At 51.6% G+C, this 14,833-nt stretch overlaps 5 protein-coding genes across 5 annotated transcripts; 2 read left to right on the top strand and 3 right to left on the bottom strand.

The window, feature by feature from the left end:
- Positions 1 to 204: 204 nt before the first annotated feature.
- On the bottom strand, positions 205 to 1,274 carry APUU_41264S (putative fructosamine-3-kinase; the record flags this gene model as incomplete). Its single annotated transcript, XM_041704427.1, has 2 exons — positions 205 to 298; positions 343 to 1,274. The coding sequence occupies 2 exons, from the start codon at positions 1,272 to 1,274 to the stop codon at positions 205 to 207; spliced, it is 1,026 nt and encodes a 341-aa protein (XP_041557014.1).
- A 388-nt stretch (positions 1,275 to 1,662) lies between these two features.
- Positions 1,663 to 4,739, bottom strand: APUU_41263S (armadillo repeat protein; the record flags this gene model as incomplete). Its single annotated transcript, XM_041704426.1, has 3 exons — positions 1,663 to 2,649; positions 2,706 to 4,399; positions 4,454 to 4,739. The coding sequence occupies 3 exons, from the start codon at positions 4,737 to 4,739 to the stop codon at positions 1,663 to 1,665; spliced, it is 2,967 nt and encodes a 988-aa protein (XP_041557013.1).
- A 1,291-nt stretch (positions 4,740 to 6,030) lies between these two features.
- phoB (regulatory cyclin phoB) lies at positions 6,031 to 7,185 on the top strand (the record flags this gene model as incomplete). Its single annotated transcript, XM_041704425.1, has 1 exon — positions 6,031 to 7,185. One exon carries the CDS (start codon positions 6,031 to 6,033, stop codon positions 7,183 to 7,185), a length of 1,155 nt encoding a protein of 384 aa, XP_041557012.1.
- A 664-nt stretch (positions 7,186 to 7,849) lies between these two features.
- On the top strand, positions 7,850 to 9,456 carry TAD3 (putative tRNA-specific adenosine-34 deaminase subunit Tad3; the record flags this gene model as incomplete). The annotated part of the gene is made up of 3 exons (XM_041704424.1): positions 7,850 to 7,946; positions 8,001 to 8,052; positions 8,106 to 9,456. 3 exons carry the CDS (start codon positions 7,850 to 7,852, stop codon positions 9,454 to 9,456), a joined length of 1,500 nt encoding a protein of 499 aa, XP_041557011.1.
- Positions 9,457 to 9,979: 523 nt separating this feature from the next.
- On the bottom strand, positions 9,980 to 14,476 carry APUU_41260S (uncharacterized protein; the record flags this gene model as incomplete). Its single annotated transcript, XM_041704423.1, has 3 exons — positions 9,980 to 10,144; positions 10,199 to 10,387; positions 10,451 to 14,476. 3 exons carry the CDS (start codon positions 14,474 to 14,476, stop codon positions 9,980 to 9,982), a joined length of 4,380 nt encoding a protein of 1,459 aa, XP_041557010.1.
- Between the last annotated feature and the right edge of the window lie 357 nt (positions 14,477 to 14,833).

Here is a 14,833-nt window from a genome sequence, read left to right as displayed (position 1 = left end):
AATGTTTATCCGCGCCGGCGCATGTATTACCAGACACTGTAATATTTTTCAAGCAAGACTGCAGAAAGTGCAGGAATTGGTCATAGTCTAATTGCTAGATTGTATTGATTAGAACCGCCTGGATTGTATTGTATTATCTATAGAAGTTGTGTGGAGGTGAATCAATCGTCAACAGTGAAGGCCAATCTCGAAGTATATCTTCGTTCAGCTATACTTCTTCAGAAGCTTCTCCATTATAGACACAGCACCAGATCGGTATCCGCCTCCAAAGATAGCATGATGGTTCAGATGATGATACCTAGATATGTTAAAAGAGATCTAGCTCAAGGGAAGGGAACTTACAGTTCATAAAGCCGGACCCGGTCCTCATACTCTTCAACCGGCTCTGTCTTGGGCACTATTCGATGATACTCATTGAAGAACGCGGATCCAAACCCTCCAAACATCTTCATAATCCCAATATCGAACTCGCTATGAGCATAAGAAGCCGAAGGATCATAAACGACATCGCCAACTTCCTCATCCCCCTTCCTCCCACTCCCCACAATCCGACCGCGGTCCGCATTTCCACTCCAGAGATCCCCATGAACAACAACAGGGACAATGTCCTCCCCTTTCCCAGACTTATCATACCCAAGGTGTCCATCTCCAAGTAGCGCAGGAACAACCGTATCCGCCGTCCTTTCAACCAAACTCCTCAACCCAGCATCCTTCCCATTCCGCTTCTCCGACGTCGCCAGTATCGTCAACAGCCGGTCATTCGCATAAAAATCAGCCCAGCTCTCACGCGGAATATTAGGCTGCTTTGTATCCCCACAAAAAGTCGGTACAGGGAACCCAAACATTCTCTTACCCGTCTCCGGATTCACCGGCGCAGGTGTAGAGTGCAACTTCCCCAGCCTTTGCGCAAGCGACTCACCACCCCGTCCACTTGCCCTTAGATCCAAAAACTCCGTCGCTAGGAAGTAGCTCTTCCCCTTCCCCTCCTCAAGCGGACCCCATGCTATCGCGCGTGGGCAGAAGCCAGGCACTGCGTCCGCGATGGCGTTCAGGGACTCGTATTCGCCTTCGAACATCTCCTTTGCGGCGTTGCCGTCCGCTGAGGTTTTAACGAAGTATTTGCGTTCTTCACCTTGTCCATCTGCGCCTGGGACTGTGGCTTTTATTGCGCCTGTGCTTGTGAACCCGGAGCCTAGGCCTGCTGTGGAGAGGGAGGCTTTGGAGGGGTCGGAGATGGAGAGGGCACGGAGAATGGAAGTCGGGACTGGAGGCATGTCTTTATATGAAATTTAGTTTATGAATTGTATGAAACGTGCTCTTTGATTAAGAATAGTAAAGAGAAGAATTGATGTCGATGAAAGTGTCTGGGTTGTATTGGAAGACTTGGGGTCCAGTGTTCGTTCCTATGACGTTATTCTTTTAAATTTCCCCATTTATCGATAAGATAAACTACCCGATAAGACGGCCTGAATAATGAACATCCTTGGGGAATGAAGGTCCAGACTACGTGAGACACTACTTATTAATAACTATATATTATCTTGGTAACAGTTCCAACGTCATTATATTTTGTACACCCATAAATGTCGTGATGTTCGGCACCCGGCCGCCCATTGTTTGGCCAGGGCAGGAACAAGAACTGGAAATAATCTACAAGAAACGCTAAGAATGAGTCAACGAGTTTACCAGATGTAGTGCTGTTTTGGTTCGCTCTCGAACGTCGAGATCCGAGTCATGCTCGAGACTAGCCAGTCGATCGAGCACCCCAATCGAGCGCAGTTCGAGAGCGCGTTTCCGGCAACCCTCTCGATCGCTGGCATCGTCCTCATATGTGAGGTTTATTACTACCCACACACAGTTCGTCCGCACATCTCGGTGACTGTGGTTGAAATAGCCCATCAAATAACGGAGAAGGTCCCGGTGTGAAACTATGAGCTGACGATGCCACGGGAGACCTGCGGCGAGATGGATAATAAAGAACGTCACCGCGACCAGAATCTCGGTTGGGACCTGGAGAGTGCGGTTATTTGGCGAGTCTCGCCGATGTGGCAGTTGGATGGAACGAGGGCGCAGTTTGTCTGCCAAGGCATCTAGCAAAAAGTCCTGACCGATCGCCTTCAAGAGATGGTCGATCATCTCCGGTGCATCAGGTCCACAGACGACATTGCGTAAAAGGTCAAGGGTCTGTTCTTGCGCCGCAATATCATCCCGGCGGGTTTGAGTTGTCTGGTCGAGATCGCCGTGAAGTGCAAGCTTGCGCCGTCTGGTTGTGTCTGGAAGGAACATATCCAGACTGAATTTTGATGTAGGCAGAGTATCAGCCATTTCCTCATCGCCCTCCTGAAGATTGTCCATTGGATTCAGAAGGTCGACCCGCTCCCCAGCCGAGTTGGCTCGGCTCATTCCACCGGGAGTGCTGCTGTCTGTCTCCTCGTCAGGTCCTCGTTTAGCTAGGACACTCGTCGGGTCCTGGGAAATGACCTGCTTGATCCAGTCCGGTCCTAGACCATCAATAATCTTAATTTTGACGTCACTCTTCGAATTGTAAGCGACATGTTTCAGCGCCCATAGGGATTCAATCCGGAGTTTAGTGTTTGAGGAATGTGCATGCTCGCACAAGATGGGAAGGATTTCGGCAGATATGATTGCCTGAGAACTCTGTTAGTAATTTGATAAAAAACCAGGCAAATATCTAGAAAATATACCTCTTTCATCGGACTGAAATCAAGAGCAAGGTTGCAAATAACAGATGTTGCCGCAATCTGTACTTCAATATCCGGATGGCGAATCAAAACAAACAAAGGAGTCGAGACGCCAGCGTCAATGAGACTCGTCCTTAAAACGCTCACTGAACGTGTGAGCATTCGCGCAGCGCCGCAGGCTGCCAGCAGAGTCGGCGTTGGGTTCCCATCACTTGTACTGTTTCCGTGGCTAGGTTCGGCTGGTAGAGTGTTTGGAAATGGCTTGAGAGAATCGATGATATATGGGACAACTCCATTATCACAGACCGCCTTGCGATACTCGTCCTTGAAGGGCACTAATGCAGCTAATGCTTTGAGAATATTCTCTCGATATCTCATTATGTGAAAATTGAGGGGTGAGTAACCAGCGGGGCCAAGTCGACACTCCGGCGGGTTTGCGTTAAGGCTTTCCGTGGTTGGCTGCTCTTCTGCGTGCCACATGGATCGTGACGGCTCATGAACCGGGTTGTATGTTTCCTTGAGAAGTTGAGATAGCCGTTTGATTGCATCTCCTTCAACCGCATGTTTCTGCAATTCTTGATCATCGACGACCAAGGCAGCAAGTACACCCGGAGCTTCTTCTTTAATGCGTTTTGTTGATGGAATAAGTCCACCATACTGGACCCCATCTTCAGATGCATCGTAGTCCTTATCAAGCATGCGAAGCAAAATTGGTATCAGCAGATAACAGAGCATCGAAACCCTGTGTTTTTTCGTGAGTCCCAGCCGGCAAAGCACAGTCACGAGGCGAGCTGCCATTAGACGAGTCATGCCATTTTCCGCACGGACAAGATATAACAGCCACGGGACAACGGGGTTTTCGTCATCTTCGGCTGATGGCGAGTCAAAGCTGGTGAGCGGAGTAGGAAAGGAATGGCTTTGTCGACGCTGATGCCCATATTGACCTAGTGGTGGGAAGCTTGAGGTGCTGGCTGAGGATTTGAGCTGCGTTAGGGGAACCGATGGAAGGAGGTACTCTAAAGGCGTGCCCCCAAGATGCCGCGGTACCGCTGTTCCCGAAAGATACGTGGATCCCCAGGGCCCTTTCTTGATATCGGAAGGAGCGAATTCAGGTATTTGTCGCGGGAAAACGGTCACTATCCCAGGAGACGAAAGGAAGTGCTCCGCCCGCCATTTAGATTGCTCAATGATGACCGTCACTGCACGTAGAATGGGCGCGAGTTTAGCCCCACGAGGCGCAGGTGGCGGCAACGAACGCAGTGCACCCGGGTCCTCTAGGTGATTCTCGGCACCTGGGAATACGAAACCCTGTGCAACTATGAAAGACGCGACCTTAACTGCCAGGGCATCCAATACCCCGCAGTCCGCCAGAACTGCCTTGTGAACTTCCTCTGTGCAGAGCTTCCCAATGAGGCCCGCAGCAAGCTCAATAGATGCCAGGCGGCCATGTGTACTATAGTCCTGTCCAATGATACGTGCCAAGCAGCCAATGTGCTCTGTTGAGAATAGAAGGTCCGCCAACCGCGTATCCTTCGGCCATTGTTGCTGAGTTTGCAATGGTAGCCGGTCAGCCACACTATTCAAAATCCGGAGGATGGGAATAACGAAGGATTGAGGACAATCGGGAGATGATAAAATGGAGAGGAGGATCGGAAGTATGTTGCTTGAAAGGATTGGGGATAGGAACGGCACACCCCCTGTTCTGACGTCAGTAACATAGCTGCGAATACTCATCAAGATCGCAAACATACCTTGCGCTAAACTACCAAGAAGGATGATTGCCTGTAGGCAGGCATCGTCCCCCTCTTCCCTAGAGCCTGGTAGCTTTCGGTGTTTGGAATCGCTCTGGAGCCCAGCACTTTTGGACGCAAGAACGTTGGCCAATACGGGGATAAGCCCCAACTGCACCCAAGTTTCCTTGCGTTGGTCATGGCCAATTGTTTCATTCTTCAGGTCCCTTAAAGCGACAGTTTGGGAGGACAAGGTATCCGCATTTTGTAGCTGGAGGAGGATGGGCGGCGTCTCAGCGCGAGTCATGGTCCGAAATCACCACTTCCCGGAAGTGAACCCGGTAGCGGGTAAAGTGTGGCTCGCCTGGATTATATGGAGAAGTTAGGTAGTCAAGGGCGTTTAATGGTCCGAGGGAATGATGGGTGATGATGGCGAACTGCAAGTGGTGATGATACGGAGAAGTGCGGAGGTGAGGTCGTCGGTGGGCGTATGCGATTCCGGAGTCCAATTCAAGGCTGGAGCTTCGAATTCAACTCACCAATGCAACAACTAAACAAGACCAACAGACGATGCAAGTTGTATAAATATAGACACATCTATCACGAACAAAAAAAAAACGCCGGACTGTAAAACACAGAAAGATACAGTCGTGAGTCGACACAGACTGACAAGTTCATATTGAGCAAGTGACACTCAAGACCGCAGGTCTTGGCACGCGCGGTCATACTTTACCGCTTTCGGAAACCCATCAGGTGATAGTCACATGACATATCATATTGGTTACTCATCAATGCCAAGATCACGTGCTTCAGCCTTACTGTCGGAGTGCAGGTTGCAGGACGATTTCGAACGTTAGCGCGTTAGTAACCGAAAAGGCTGAAACTGCACAGACGGCCCCTAACTGGGCAGTGATCGAAAGATCAGATAACTCTGTCAAGTCGCACGGCCCTCAAGGGAACAAGGAGAATTGTCGTCTCTGATTGATGCTTTAGCAGCATGTCATCTGGTCTGGCAGGTGAGTTCCCCGGGGCCAAGTTCCTTGGTTCCTGTCTGGGGATCCGACCGCATCGAGTCCTTAATCTGCCAATTATAGCAGAATGTGCCGCTGACGAAAGGCTCTCATCAAACCTGGTCCACAGGTGGCTGACTCTGCCAGTGCGAGCCAAGCCTGCGTACCGATGTATTGGGGACGTTCCGTACTACCGGCCCTGCCGGAAAAGCGCTTGTTAATAGATACCATTGGCTGAAACCAACGCACTAAACCCCATTAAGGAGGAAATTCCTTTTGCCGGGCCTCGACCTTACAATACCGAACGGGAACGGGTTTTCAGAGACTTCACAAACCGGGCACAGTGTGACTGGCAGGAGTGGAATGATTCTTCTCTTCTTAAATCAACCATCCTGACTCTAAACTTCCTCCTTATCATCATCGTCGTCACATCTGCTCACCGCCGTGTCTTGAGAAGGGGATCAGCATAATGAGTATGTGCATGACACCAAATGCAATAGTTCCGGTCTTGGGTTTCACAGCATCTGCCAATCTCGAGCAACCTCGTTCAATCCTGCGCCCACGTGGTGAACCTGTTGGGCGGAGGAGATGTTAGTTTCTTCGCCCTCGCCGTCCGCCGCCCTTCGGCCTTCTCCCTCCTCCCCTTCCACCTCCCAGCCCCAACCTCCTCTCTCTCCATGCTCGACTTCCTTCTCGCGCCGCCTGTCGTCGACGTCAGCTGCCTTTGCTTATCATAGCCAGCATTATGACTCTGCCGCCGATCGATCTGCTGTGCCCGGTAGTCCTTTCACTCCCCGCTCCTCTCGTGTGGCCATTGAAGAGCTCCGGTCAGCTCTGAAGAGGCATTCGGTTTCTACTCCGCCTGCCAGGCCCTCAGGGGATCTTCCTTGCGGTCGTATGTCCGCTGGGCAGACCTCCCTTGGGGGCGGAATTAGCGCCTCCGAGTCTGCTGCTCTCGGTCCTAACGCCGCCCTCCCCGATTATCCCGACCGCCCTGCCAGTAACAGTTCGTCTGTTCCTGCATCTGCCCCTCAGGCCCCAGCTCCCCCTCCCCGGAGCTCGCAGGTGTCCTCAATGCCGGCACCAACCAGCAGCACGGGGTCCAACAAGCGTAACAGCCCAAATGATTCTCCTCCTAGCCGTGCAGCGGCCGCGGAGCTTGAGAATTTAGACCTCGAGCGTTCGCAGTCGAAGAGGCTACGCCCTGATAAACCCACCGTTAAACACCTTCCGGCTCGTTACGAATTTGCGGACCCCAAGGACCTAGTTGTCCTGATCTCGAGTATGCTATTGGAGCTTATTCGGTTCAATGACAAGATACCCCTGCACCAGGGTCGATTAACGCGTTTTCACTCACGCTCGCCCCCTCGGATTTCTGTGCATGACTACTTACAACGACTCACGACTCACGCGACTCTTTCTCCGCCCATTTTGCTAAGTATGGTGTACTACATCGACCGGCTTTGTGCGCTATACCCAGCCTTCACTGTCTCGAGTTTGACAATCCACCGGTTCCTGATTACCAGTGCGACTGTCGCGTCCAAAGGACTCAGCGATAGCTTCTGGACCAACAAAACCTACGCCCGAGTTGGAGGAATCAGTCTGACGGAATTAGCCCTTCTTGAACTAGAGTTTCTTTTCCGCGTCGAGTGGCGCATCGTCCCTCAACCCGAGGTTCTTAATGACTACTACCAAAGCCTGGCAGAAAGGTGCGATGGGTATGAGATCCAGTCCAGTGCCTGATTGGGCGAACAAAAACGGCTTTCATTTGTGACTGGTATACACGACCAGGTGTTGCAACAACCGGAAATAGCACACATATAGGGGACATGGAGTTTGTCTGCATGCATTAGAATGCTTGGCAACAAGCAAGTGATGTGGCGTGTCTGTTTATACTGGGGCTTTATCGTGATTCTGCTTATGATTCCACATATTTGCGTTTCATTTTCCTGTGTTCTTATATCCCTCTGGGTTTTGTACAACTTCATTCTCGGCGTTTCAGGTAGCAGGGCGGCCTTTTTGAGATTCCTGTTCTTTGTGTATCTGAATACCAACTCTATTAATTCCACCTCTTTATAATTCTCCTATGTCTTGTACAATTACAGTAACGCTGCTTCCTGGCGAAAATGAGACGGCTTTGGTTTTGACGTAATTACTGCCTCAGGCAAAAAGAACGTCCGTAGGGCTTAGGTTTTAGGGTACAGGGTTGCAGCGGGGATAACTTCAACCTTTATTCATTCCGTCAAAGACAATCAAACCGCCAGATAGCCAATTCTGCTAAATACGCAAGTCCAGATGTCATGATATTGAGCTTATCAGCCTCTTGTCGCTCTCCGCGTGCTTGCTCCTCACTAGCCGGCTGGGCCAAGTTCGCAATCCCTGAAACTTCGTCCCTCCTCCAGAGCCCATGGATGCCCAGGAGATCATCCGCGGCGTTCAGCCTCTTGTAGGCGAAGTAACGCCTATCAAAACTGTACAAGAAACCCAGCCTGTAGAGGGATATGGTATGTAAATTAACCAGTTGGATAGCGTCCCGACCTGATCTAATGGATCCAAAGGCGACGCCTATGTTGCGGGAGTGAATGTGAAAAGCGCCGCGAAGGTCGTAAAGTGAGTCGCTTGCCGAATTATATCCTCATCTATCAGATCGTTGATCGGTATAGGGTCCTCGATGCTGCCTTTCCCCGCGACCCCGCCCGCCCCATGAACCATCTCCGCCGATTCGCGAAGCAAGGCAACCTCCCGGAACCTCTACACTCGATTCTCTTAAACGACAGCCCTTCGCCGCAGACTATATTTCTCCTAATCTCGCCACCTCTACCGGATGTTAACCGTCTCCAAGAACTCCTCGCCCCCTACGTCCCGACACCAGAAACCTCCGAATCACAGTCTTCAGATCCTGCAGGCCAGGTCAAGCTGCACACCATTAAAGTCCCCACACTCCCACCACTAGGCCAAGCGCAGGCTGAGAAATGGTCCAAGGAATTATGGCCGGTCGTTTACAACCCAGCTGCGGCACGGGCGACAGTCTCACCCCCAGTTCAGGTCCTGAACCGCACGCGCGAGTTCATTCAGCCAGACGCAGGCCGGTATCTAGCATTCGCGCGCAAGGTCGCCGAGGAAGCAGAACAATCCGGTCGAGGCCGGGGTGTCGGCGCCGTAGTCGTTGATCCGGATATCGTCTCAAGAATCCTAGACGCAGGAGACGACATGGACACCAAATGGGCGGATGCAATAGTCGCTGTAGCAGGTGACGCACGGTATTCTCGTGGCGAAGCCGGATGTCCCTCAACAGCTGAATTGCATACTGGTGAAGGCCCAAACCCAGCCACAAAGACATACGACGCAGACCTCGAGGGGGGGCCGGATCTGCATGCACTCATGCGCTCAGCTGAGATAATCGCGTACAAAAGACGGGCTGGGGACCCAGATGCGGAAAACGGTAAACCATCTTTATCCCCGTTAGAGTCATACTTCCTTTCGCAAACGGACCTTACAGCTCCAGAGCCCGAGCCTGAAACGCGAGATACAACCCCAGGCGTCCCAGAGAAGTATCAGAAGACTGGCTACGATGAGTCGCAGGCCGTTCCCATCTCAACATCTGCAAGGGGGGAGAAACCGGAGTCAAGAATCCGTCCGCGCTCGCAGGGTGGATACCTCTGCACCGACCTAGACGTGTACTTGACACACGAGCCTTGCCTGTGCTGCTGCATGGGTCTTCTCCTATCACGGTTCCGCTCTGTTACCTTTCCGCAACGTGAGAGGATGGTTACGGGAGGTCTTGCTTCTGAGCCTGTCATCACGCCTGTACCTGTTACTGATGAGGCGACCGAACACGAGGGAGGCAGCAGACCAGCGCATGGCCAGGAAGAAAAGCTGCAAGATCGATTATATTACGGTCTCCACTGGAGGAAGGAGCTGAACTGGCGGGCATTGGGGTTTGAGTTTGTTGAGGACGCTGAATCTGGAGATGTGACTCCGGCTACTAAAGAGGTGGTTGCATTTTATGCATGATTGATTCTACTTCCACCTTCTATTTAGGGGTCTTGTTTGGAGTCAGGTGAGGAGTAAGCGGGAAGGCATATTTATTGTGTTGCTATTATACTGCATTTTATATAGTGGGCTTTCGATTTTAAGAGGTAGGCGAATCGATACATCTCTATCTACCGTAAGATCCCGCTGTATCTGATAATCTATGAGGATCTCAGCCTTCAGTGACCATCATAGGTTCTCGTCACGTTGAGAGGCAAGCGTGGGCGATTATGGAAGAGTGATTTCTATTGGAAGGACTGCAAAGTCAAAATAATTGTTTATTACGACGATCGTAACTAATACTCAATATGCCATCGCGATGATCATAGCAAATGTTCAAGCCATGCATGTCATGCCGCACTATGCATTAAAGACAGCAAAAATTCAAGCATATCACCCATCATGTCGGATTGTATTGTACCAATGCATGATTCATAACCATCATTAGAGATCCAAATGCAGAACGCATTCAACATGCATGTCATCATTACTGGTTCCGATACCTTTAACAACGGAGATTACGCAGATCGGTAGCCCGACGAGCGAGCGGGGGGATCCTGCGGAGGATGGCGCTGTGGGGTGCCTCTTTGGCGACAGTCATGTAGAGACCATCCAGGCGAGCGATCAGAATGTCCATGATCTTGGGTGCAACCTCTTGGATATCGGAGTCCTAATAGAAGTTAGCATTGAACAAGGTGGACTGCGGTGAACGGTGTTTGCTTACCCTCAAATTAACTGTCTGAAGAACAGCCTCGAGCCACGTGAGACGTTCCACGGCATTTGTCTGCAGAGAGGACGTAACCGCCACACCGACGGACAGTGCCACAATGGGAGGAAGCGTGTTCAAGTAGGACGGGTTCATGTGTACAAAGAGGCGATCGAAGAGATCTGCCTGCTGCTCAGATTGAAGCCACTGGTGCAAGTTAGAAACGTTGTATTAATGAATAAAACAAGGAACATGGAACATGGAATATACCTTCACTGAGCCTTCTTCATATCTTCTTTCGCGCATCAACTGTGTGATTTCTGCAATCTCTCTTTCTTCAGGGTTTGGCGCTTCGCTGAACGGAGCTGGCGCGACTGCTGGTTGATTCACAGGGATTTGTTTGGTTCCGGTTTCATTCTGCGTAGAAACAATCTGGTTCAGGCGTAAAACCTCCTGCTGGAATCCAGTCTGCGCAGCGGCCAAGGACGCAACAGTGTCCGACATGCCGCGAACCAGGGCAGTGAGTTGGTCGATTTTGGCGGCATCGGCTTGGCGTTGAGCTTCATGCTGCTTTATCTGAGACTGCATACGCTTCTCCACGTCATTTCCGACCTTCTCCGCTGCCCGGAGAGCGACATTCTTCAGGGTGGGCGCAAGGGTGTCATGCACAGTCTTGGAAATCTGGCTCTCTACGTGAGTGCTCAACTTCTGACTCACAGCATCCGACACAACTTTCATTACATCGGGTTGCTGTAGAGCGCGGGAAACTGAGTCTGGCAGAGACTGCCGCAGTTCACGGGAAATGACACCACCAGATTGCTGAGACAATACAGTGTTCAATTGCTTGCTCACAGCGGCAGAAGTGAGGTCTCCAAGCGCGGGGACCACGTCGGACTGGATGCTCTGGGTCACAATACGCGCAAGGTTCTTCTCCACATTTTCGGAGAGTGTGCTTGATACCATGCGCAAAACTTGGTCTTGCTTGGAAGCAAACGCAGCATCCCAGCTGCGCCGCTCCTCATCAAACCGAGTGTATAATCCTTCTAGCTCACGACCGAGGCTCTTGTTGAATTCAGAGGTGACTCCGTGCTGCAATGCCTCGATATGTTTATTCAAGGTCTCGTGAGAATCGCCAACATCATTTCCTGCGACGGTGGGTTTGGGTGCACTCGCCACAACCTTCGGCGCCTCACGATGAAACTGGTCAGCTGCCGAGAGAGGTTCCTTTCTCGTAGGTTCAATGGCTGCAGCAGCTCCCTTCTTCTTCTTCTTTTTCTCAGGTTTTTCTGACGGGCCCGTAGACGCTGCTTCTACAGGCTCATCAACCTGCTTTTTCTTGGGCGCGGCCTTTGTTGGGGATTGTGTGCGTTGAGCACTGGGTCCAGCACTGGCACTGGCGCTATCCTCAGCGGTGGGCTCCGGTGTAGCCTTCACGAATTCCTTTGGTGCCACCCTTGTGGGAGTACCGGTGGAATCACCGTTTACAGAAAAATCATCTGCAACGTAGGTTGGGAAAGATTGAAGATCAGAAATCTCAATCAGGCCCTCGCCAAGAGCATTAACAGGGCGAACAATTCTGTTGTCTTGGCTCCAGCCGAGGTCTTCTTTCTTCATGTTCAAGCATGTCACGCCACGAGAGTGCATTACGTAAAGTTCAAAGAGGCCGCTTTCCTCGCCGGCTGCCTTTGTGATCGGCAGAAGGTCCAGGCTGCGAAGTTGGCCCTTTGATGCAAAAGATATCTCACGGATTCCGCTGAGACATGCGGTTGATTCCGGCTTGGGAAGGGTGTTGTCTTTCTCTGCCGCACGCTTGATAAATGACGCCTGTGACATGGACTGTAAGTTGTACTTCGGGGCCGACAAATGAACAAAGTATATAGAGTTCCGAGTGGGGTGTCCGACAACAAGAATTCCAGACGGTGCGTGATACGCAACACTGCAGATGGCGTCGGATTCGTTATCGTGCGGGAATTTAAGCTCCTGCACTGCCTTGCCTAGCCCAATATCCCAGAGCTGCAAGGTGTGATTCTGCTTCAATCCAACAAGAACATAACGGAGCGCCATCGACTTCACATAAGGGCGCAACTTGTCCATGAAAAGGACAGATGTTGGCCACGACTTCTCGGTAGGAGAGCCAGTCACAAAAGTGCTCAACGGGATGCGGATCTCAGAAGCATTGATACTGGCATCTGGGTTGTTTACCACTTCGCGGATATCCCAGAAACGAAGGCGACCGGTCTTATCAAGCGAAGCAATGACGGTATCATCCGCACTAAACACGAAGTCCTTCCCGGCCTTTCCGGTTGAGATCTTCAAAGCGCGCTCCTTGAAAAACTTTTCAGTATTCACAGTTCGGTTGTTGCCCGAGACGCCGTAAGTAGGGCTTGCAGCAGCTTGTGGAGAAATCACATAGATATTCTTGCCTCGCCCAATCGCAAAGAACCCAGGGTGCTGAGAGCTCCGTTTAGCCCGCGTTTTCAGCTGGCCACCGGAGGTGTTCTCGTCAGAAGCGGGGAACGGTGGGAAGATAAGACTTTCACTCTCCAAAGCATCCTGCTCAAAAAGATCTTTATCTTCTCGAGAAATCAAAACCCAGTATACAGCGCCACTAACACCAATTCCTAGAACGGCTTGGTCTTCGGAAGACCCGCCAGCAGACTGCGATGTGCATACCGCAACATTAAACACACGATCACGAGTGGAGCGGAGCACCTGCTTGTCACTCCCATCGTCTTGGCGAATAATTCTCATTCCTCCGTTCTTGGCAAGCGCGTAGACAATATAGTCCGGAGTAGCAGAGGTCAACGAACGGTCGAGCTGATCGAAGTCTTTCTTCAATCGGGCAATATCCATGATCCCATCGTCGCGCAAAGCCGGGAGCTTTCCAGCATACGGCTTGACAACGATGGATATGAATGGCCTCAGGGGGAAGTTGTGTACGGGAACGACGCGATCTTCGTCCTTTTCAGCACTGTCCTCGGCACTCTCCCAACTGTCCGCCAACGCCTCCCCGCCGCCATTGGAATTCTCTTTCACTCCTGTGGTAGCAGCAACTTCCTCTGTAGTTTCTTTCACGACTTCCGCCTCACCATTGGAATCGTGAATAGTAGTCTCAGTGGTCATCACAGTAGTTTTAACGCTATCTTCCTGCAGCGCTGGTTCTGAAGAACCATTCACCTGAGTCAACTTCTCGTAAGACTCATCGACGTCCCGAGTAATCTGTTCTACGAGCCTGTCAACCACATTTGTAACAGCTTCCTTTTGGTGTCCATCCAAACTAGGAGGGTTGGGGCGCGCGTTTTCACCGGTTTGTGGGGCGGGCTGAGGCTGCAGCTCAGTAGTCACGTTCACTTTCTCGTCTTTCGAAATCTCAACAACCGGGCTCTCATCTTGAAGATTAGGCTGGGGGGTTCGGTTCCGCGAAACAGCCGCTAGCTGTTCAAACGGATTAACGTACGCGAAGACCGTTTCGTTGCCCGGTGGCGTTGGGTTATCCGATCTCACAGAAGCAAAACCCGTCTGTTCCACGGCACCTTGCGTGGGCGGTGTCGAACGTCCCAATCCAGGCTCCAAGAACGTATTATTTTGAGATGCGATAGAACCAGGAGACTGGACAGCAGAATCAGACAATTCCTGACCTGACCTGGGCCGGTTGAGCAGGCGCAGTAACATATCTTGTGGTTTCTCGGGGTTGTTAGCAGCCGAGGAAGGGCTTTCGACAGCGGGTTGATCCGCTTGCTGGCCCGGGTTAGCAGTAACAGCTTGGCCCTGTCTACCAAAAAGAGTAGCTACCAGGTCAGACGCAGATATGTTCCTCGCGTGGGACCTCGAAGCATCCTCTGGGACGGGAGCCGACGGGTGTGTATGAACAGGTTGTTCTGCAGCTGCAGGCGCCGCCTGCTGAGGAGAGCCAGCACCCTGTTGGTTGAACTTCAGCAGGTTCAGCAAGTTGACAGAGCGGTCGGGGTTCTGAGGCTGGGGTTGATGCTGGGGAAACGATTCGCCGGGGGTGGCGACATTGGGGCTCAGGATGTCCGATGGGTGACGAGGAGGGTTATTGACCGGAGAGGGGCTTTGCAGGGCCGACGAAACCGAGGGATAATTGTAGGCCTGCTGATGCAGATGGGGGTGTGCGTAGCCCTGGCCGTCATAGGGCGGCGGCTGCGGCCTGTATCCATGCTGCGGGTAATGCTGAGGATACTGGGCCATGCCCGGATCCTGAGCAGGGGCATTCGAAGGAGAAGGTCGAGGCTTTATGCTCGCCAGGAGAGCTTGAATATCACTGGGGGTGGACATTTCTGTCGCTCGCCGTGTTAAAAGGCGACCACCAGTTGAGATACCAAGCTCAGTGTTCCCACAGGAGCTCTCTTTCGAGAGACAGCAGAGACAGGCGAATAAAAGAAGCGACGATCTTCGATAGAATTAAAGCAATTGGAAAACCAGTAACGGAAAGGAAATAAAAGCTCGGTATAACGCAAAAAGAGGAATTAAATAGTACACAGAGGAAGGGAAGGAAGCGAGGAGCAAGAGAGGAGGAAGAGGAGAAAGAACCGAAGGAGAGGAGAAAGCGAATTCAACCTGCAGATTCAAGCGCTGTGTGGCTGGAGCTCGCTGAGGCTGACTGTACGGTAACTTTGTAAGTTACAAACTGTG

Source organism: Aspergillus puulaauensis, chromosome 4, assembly GCF_016861865.1.
Source record: "Aspergillus puulaauensis MK2 DNA, chromosome 4, nearly complete sequence".
Classification (NCBI taxonomy): domain Eukaryota; kingdom Fungi; phylum Ascomycota; class Eurotiomycetes; order Eurotiales; family Aspergillaceae; genus Aspergillus; species Aspergillus puulaauensis.
Note: the sequence above shows the minus strand (reverse complement) of the source record. Positions and strands in the feature narration are given on the sequence as shown.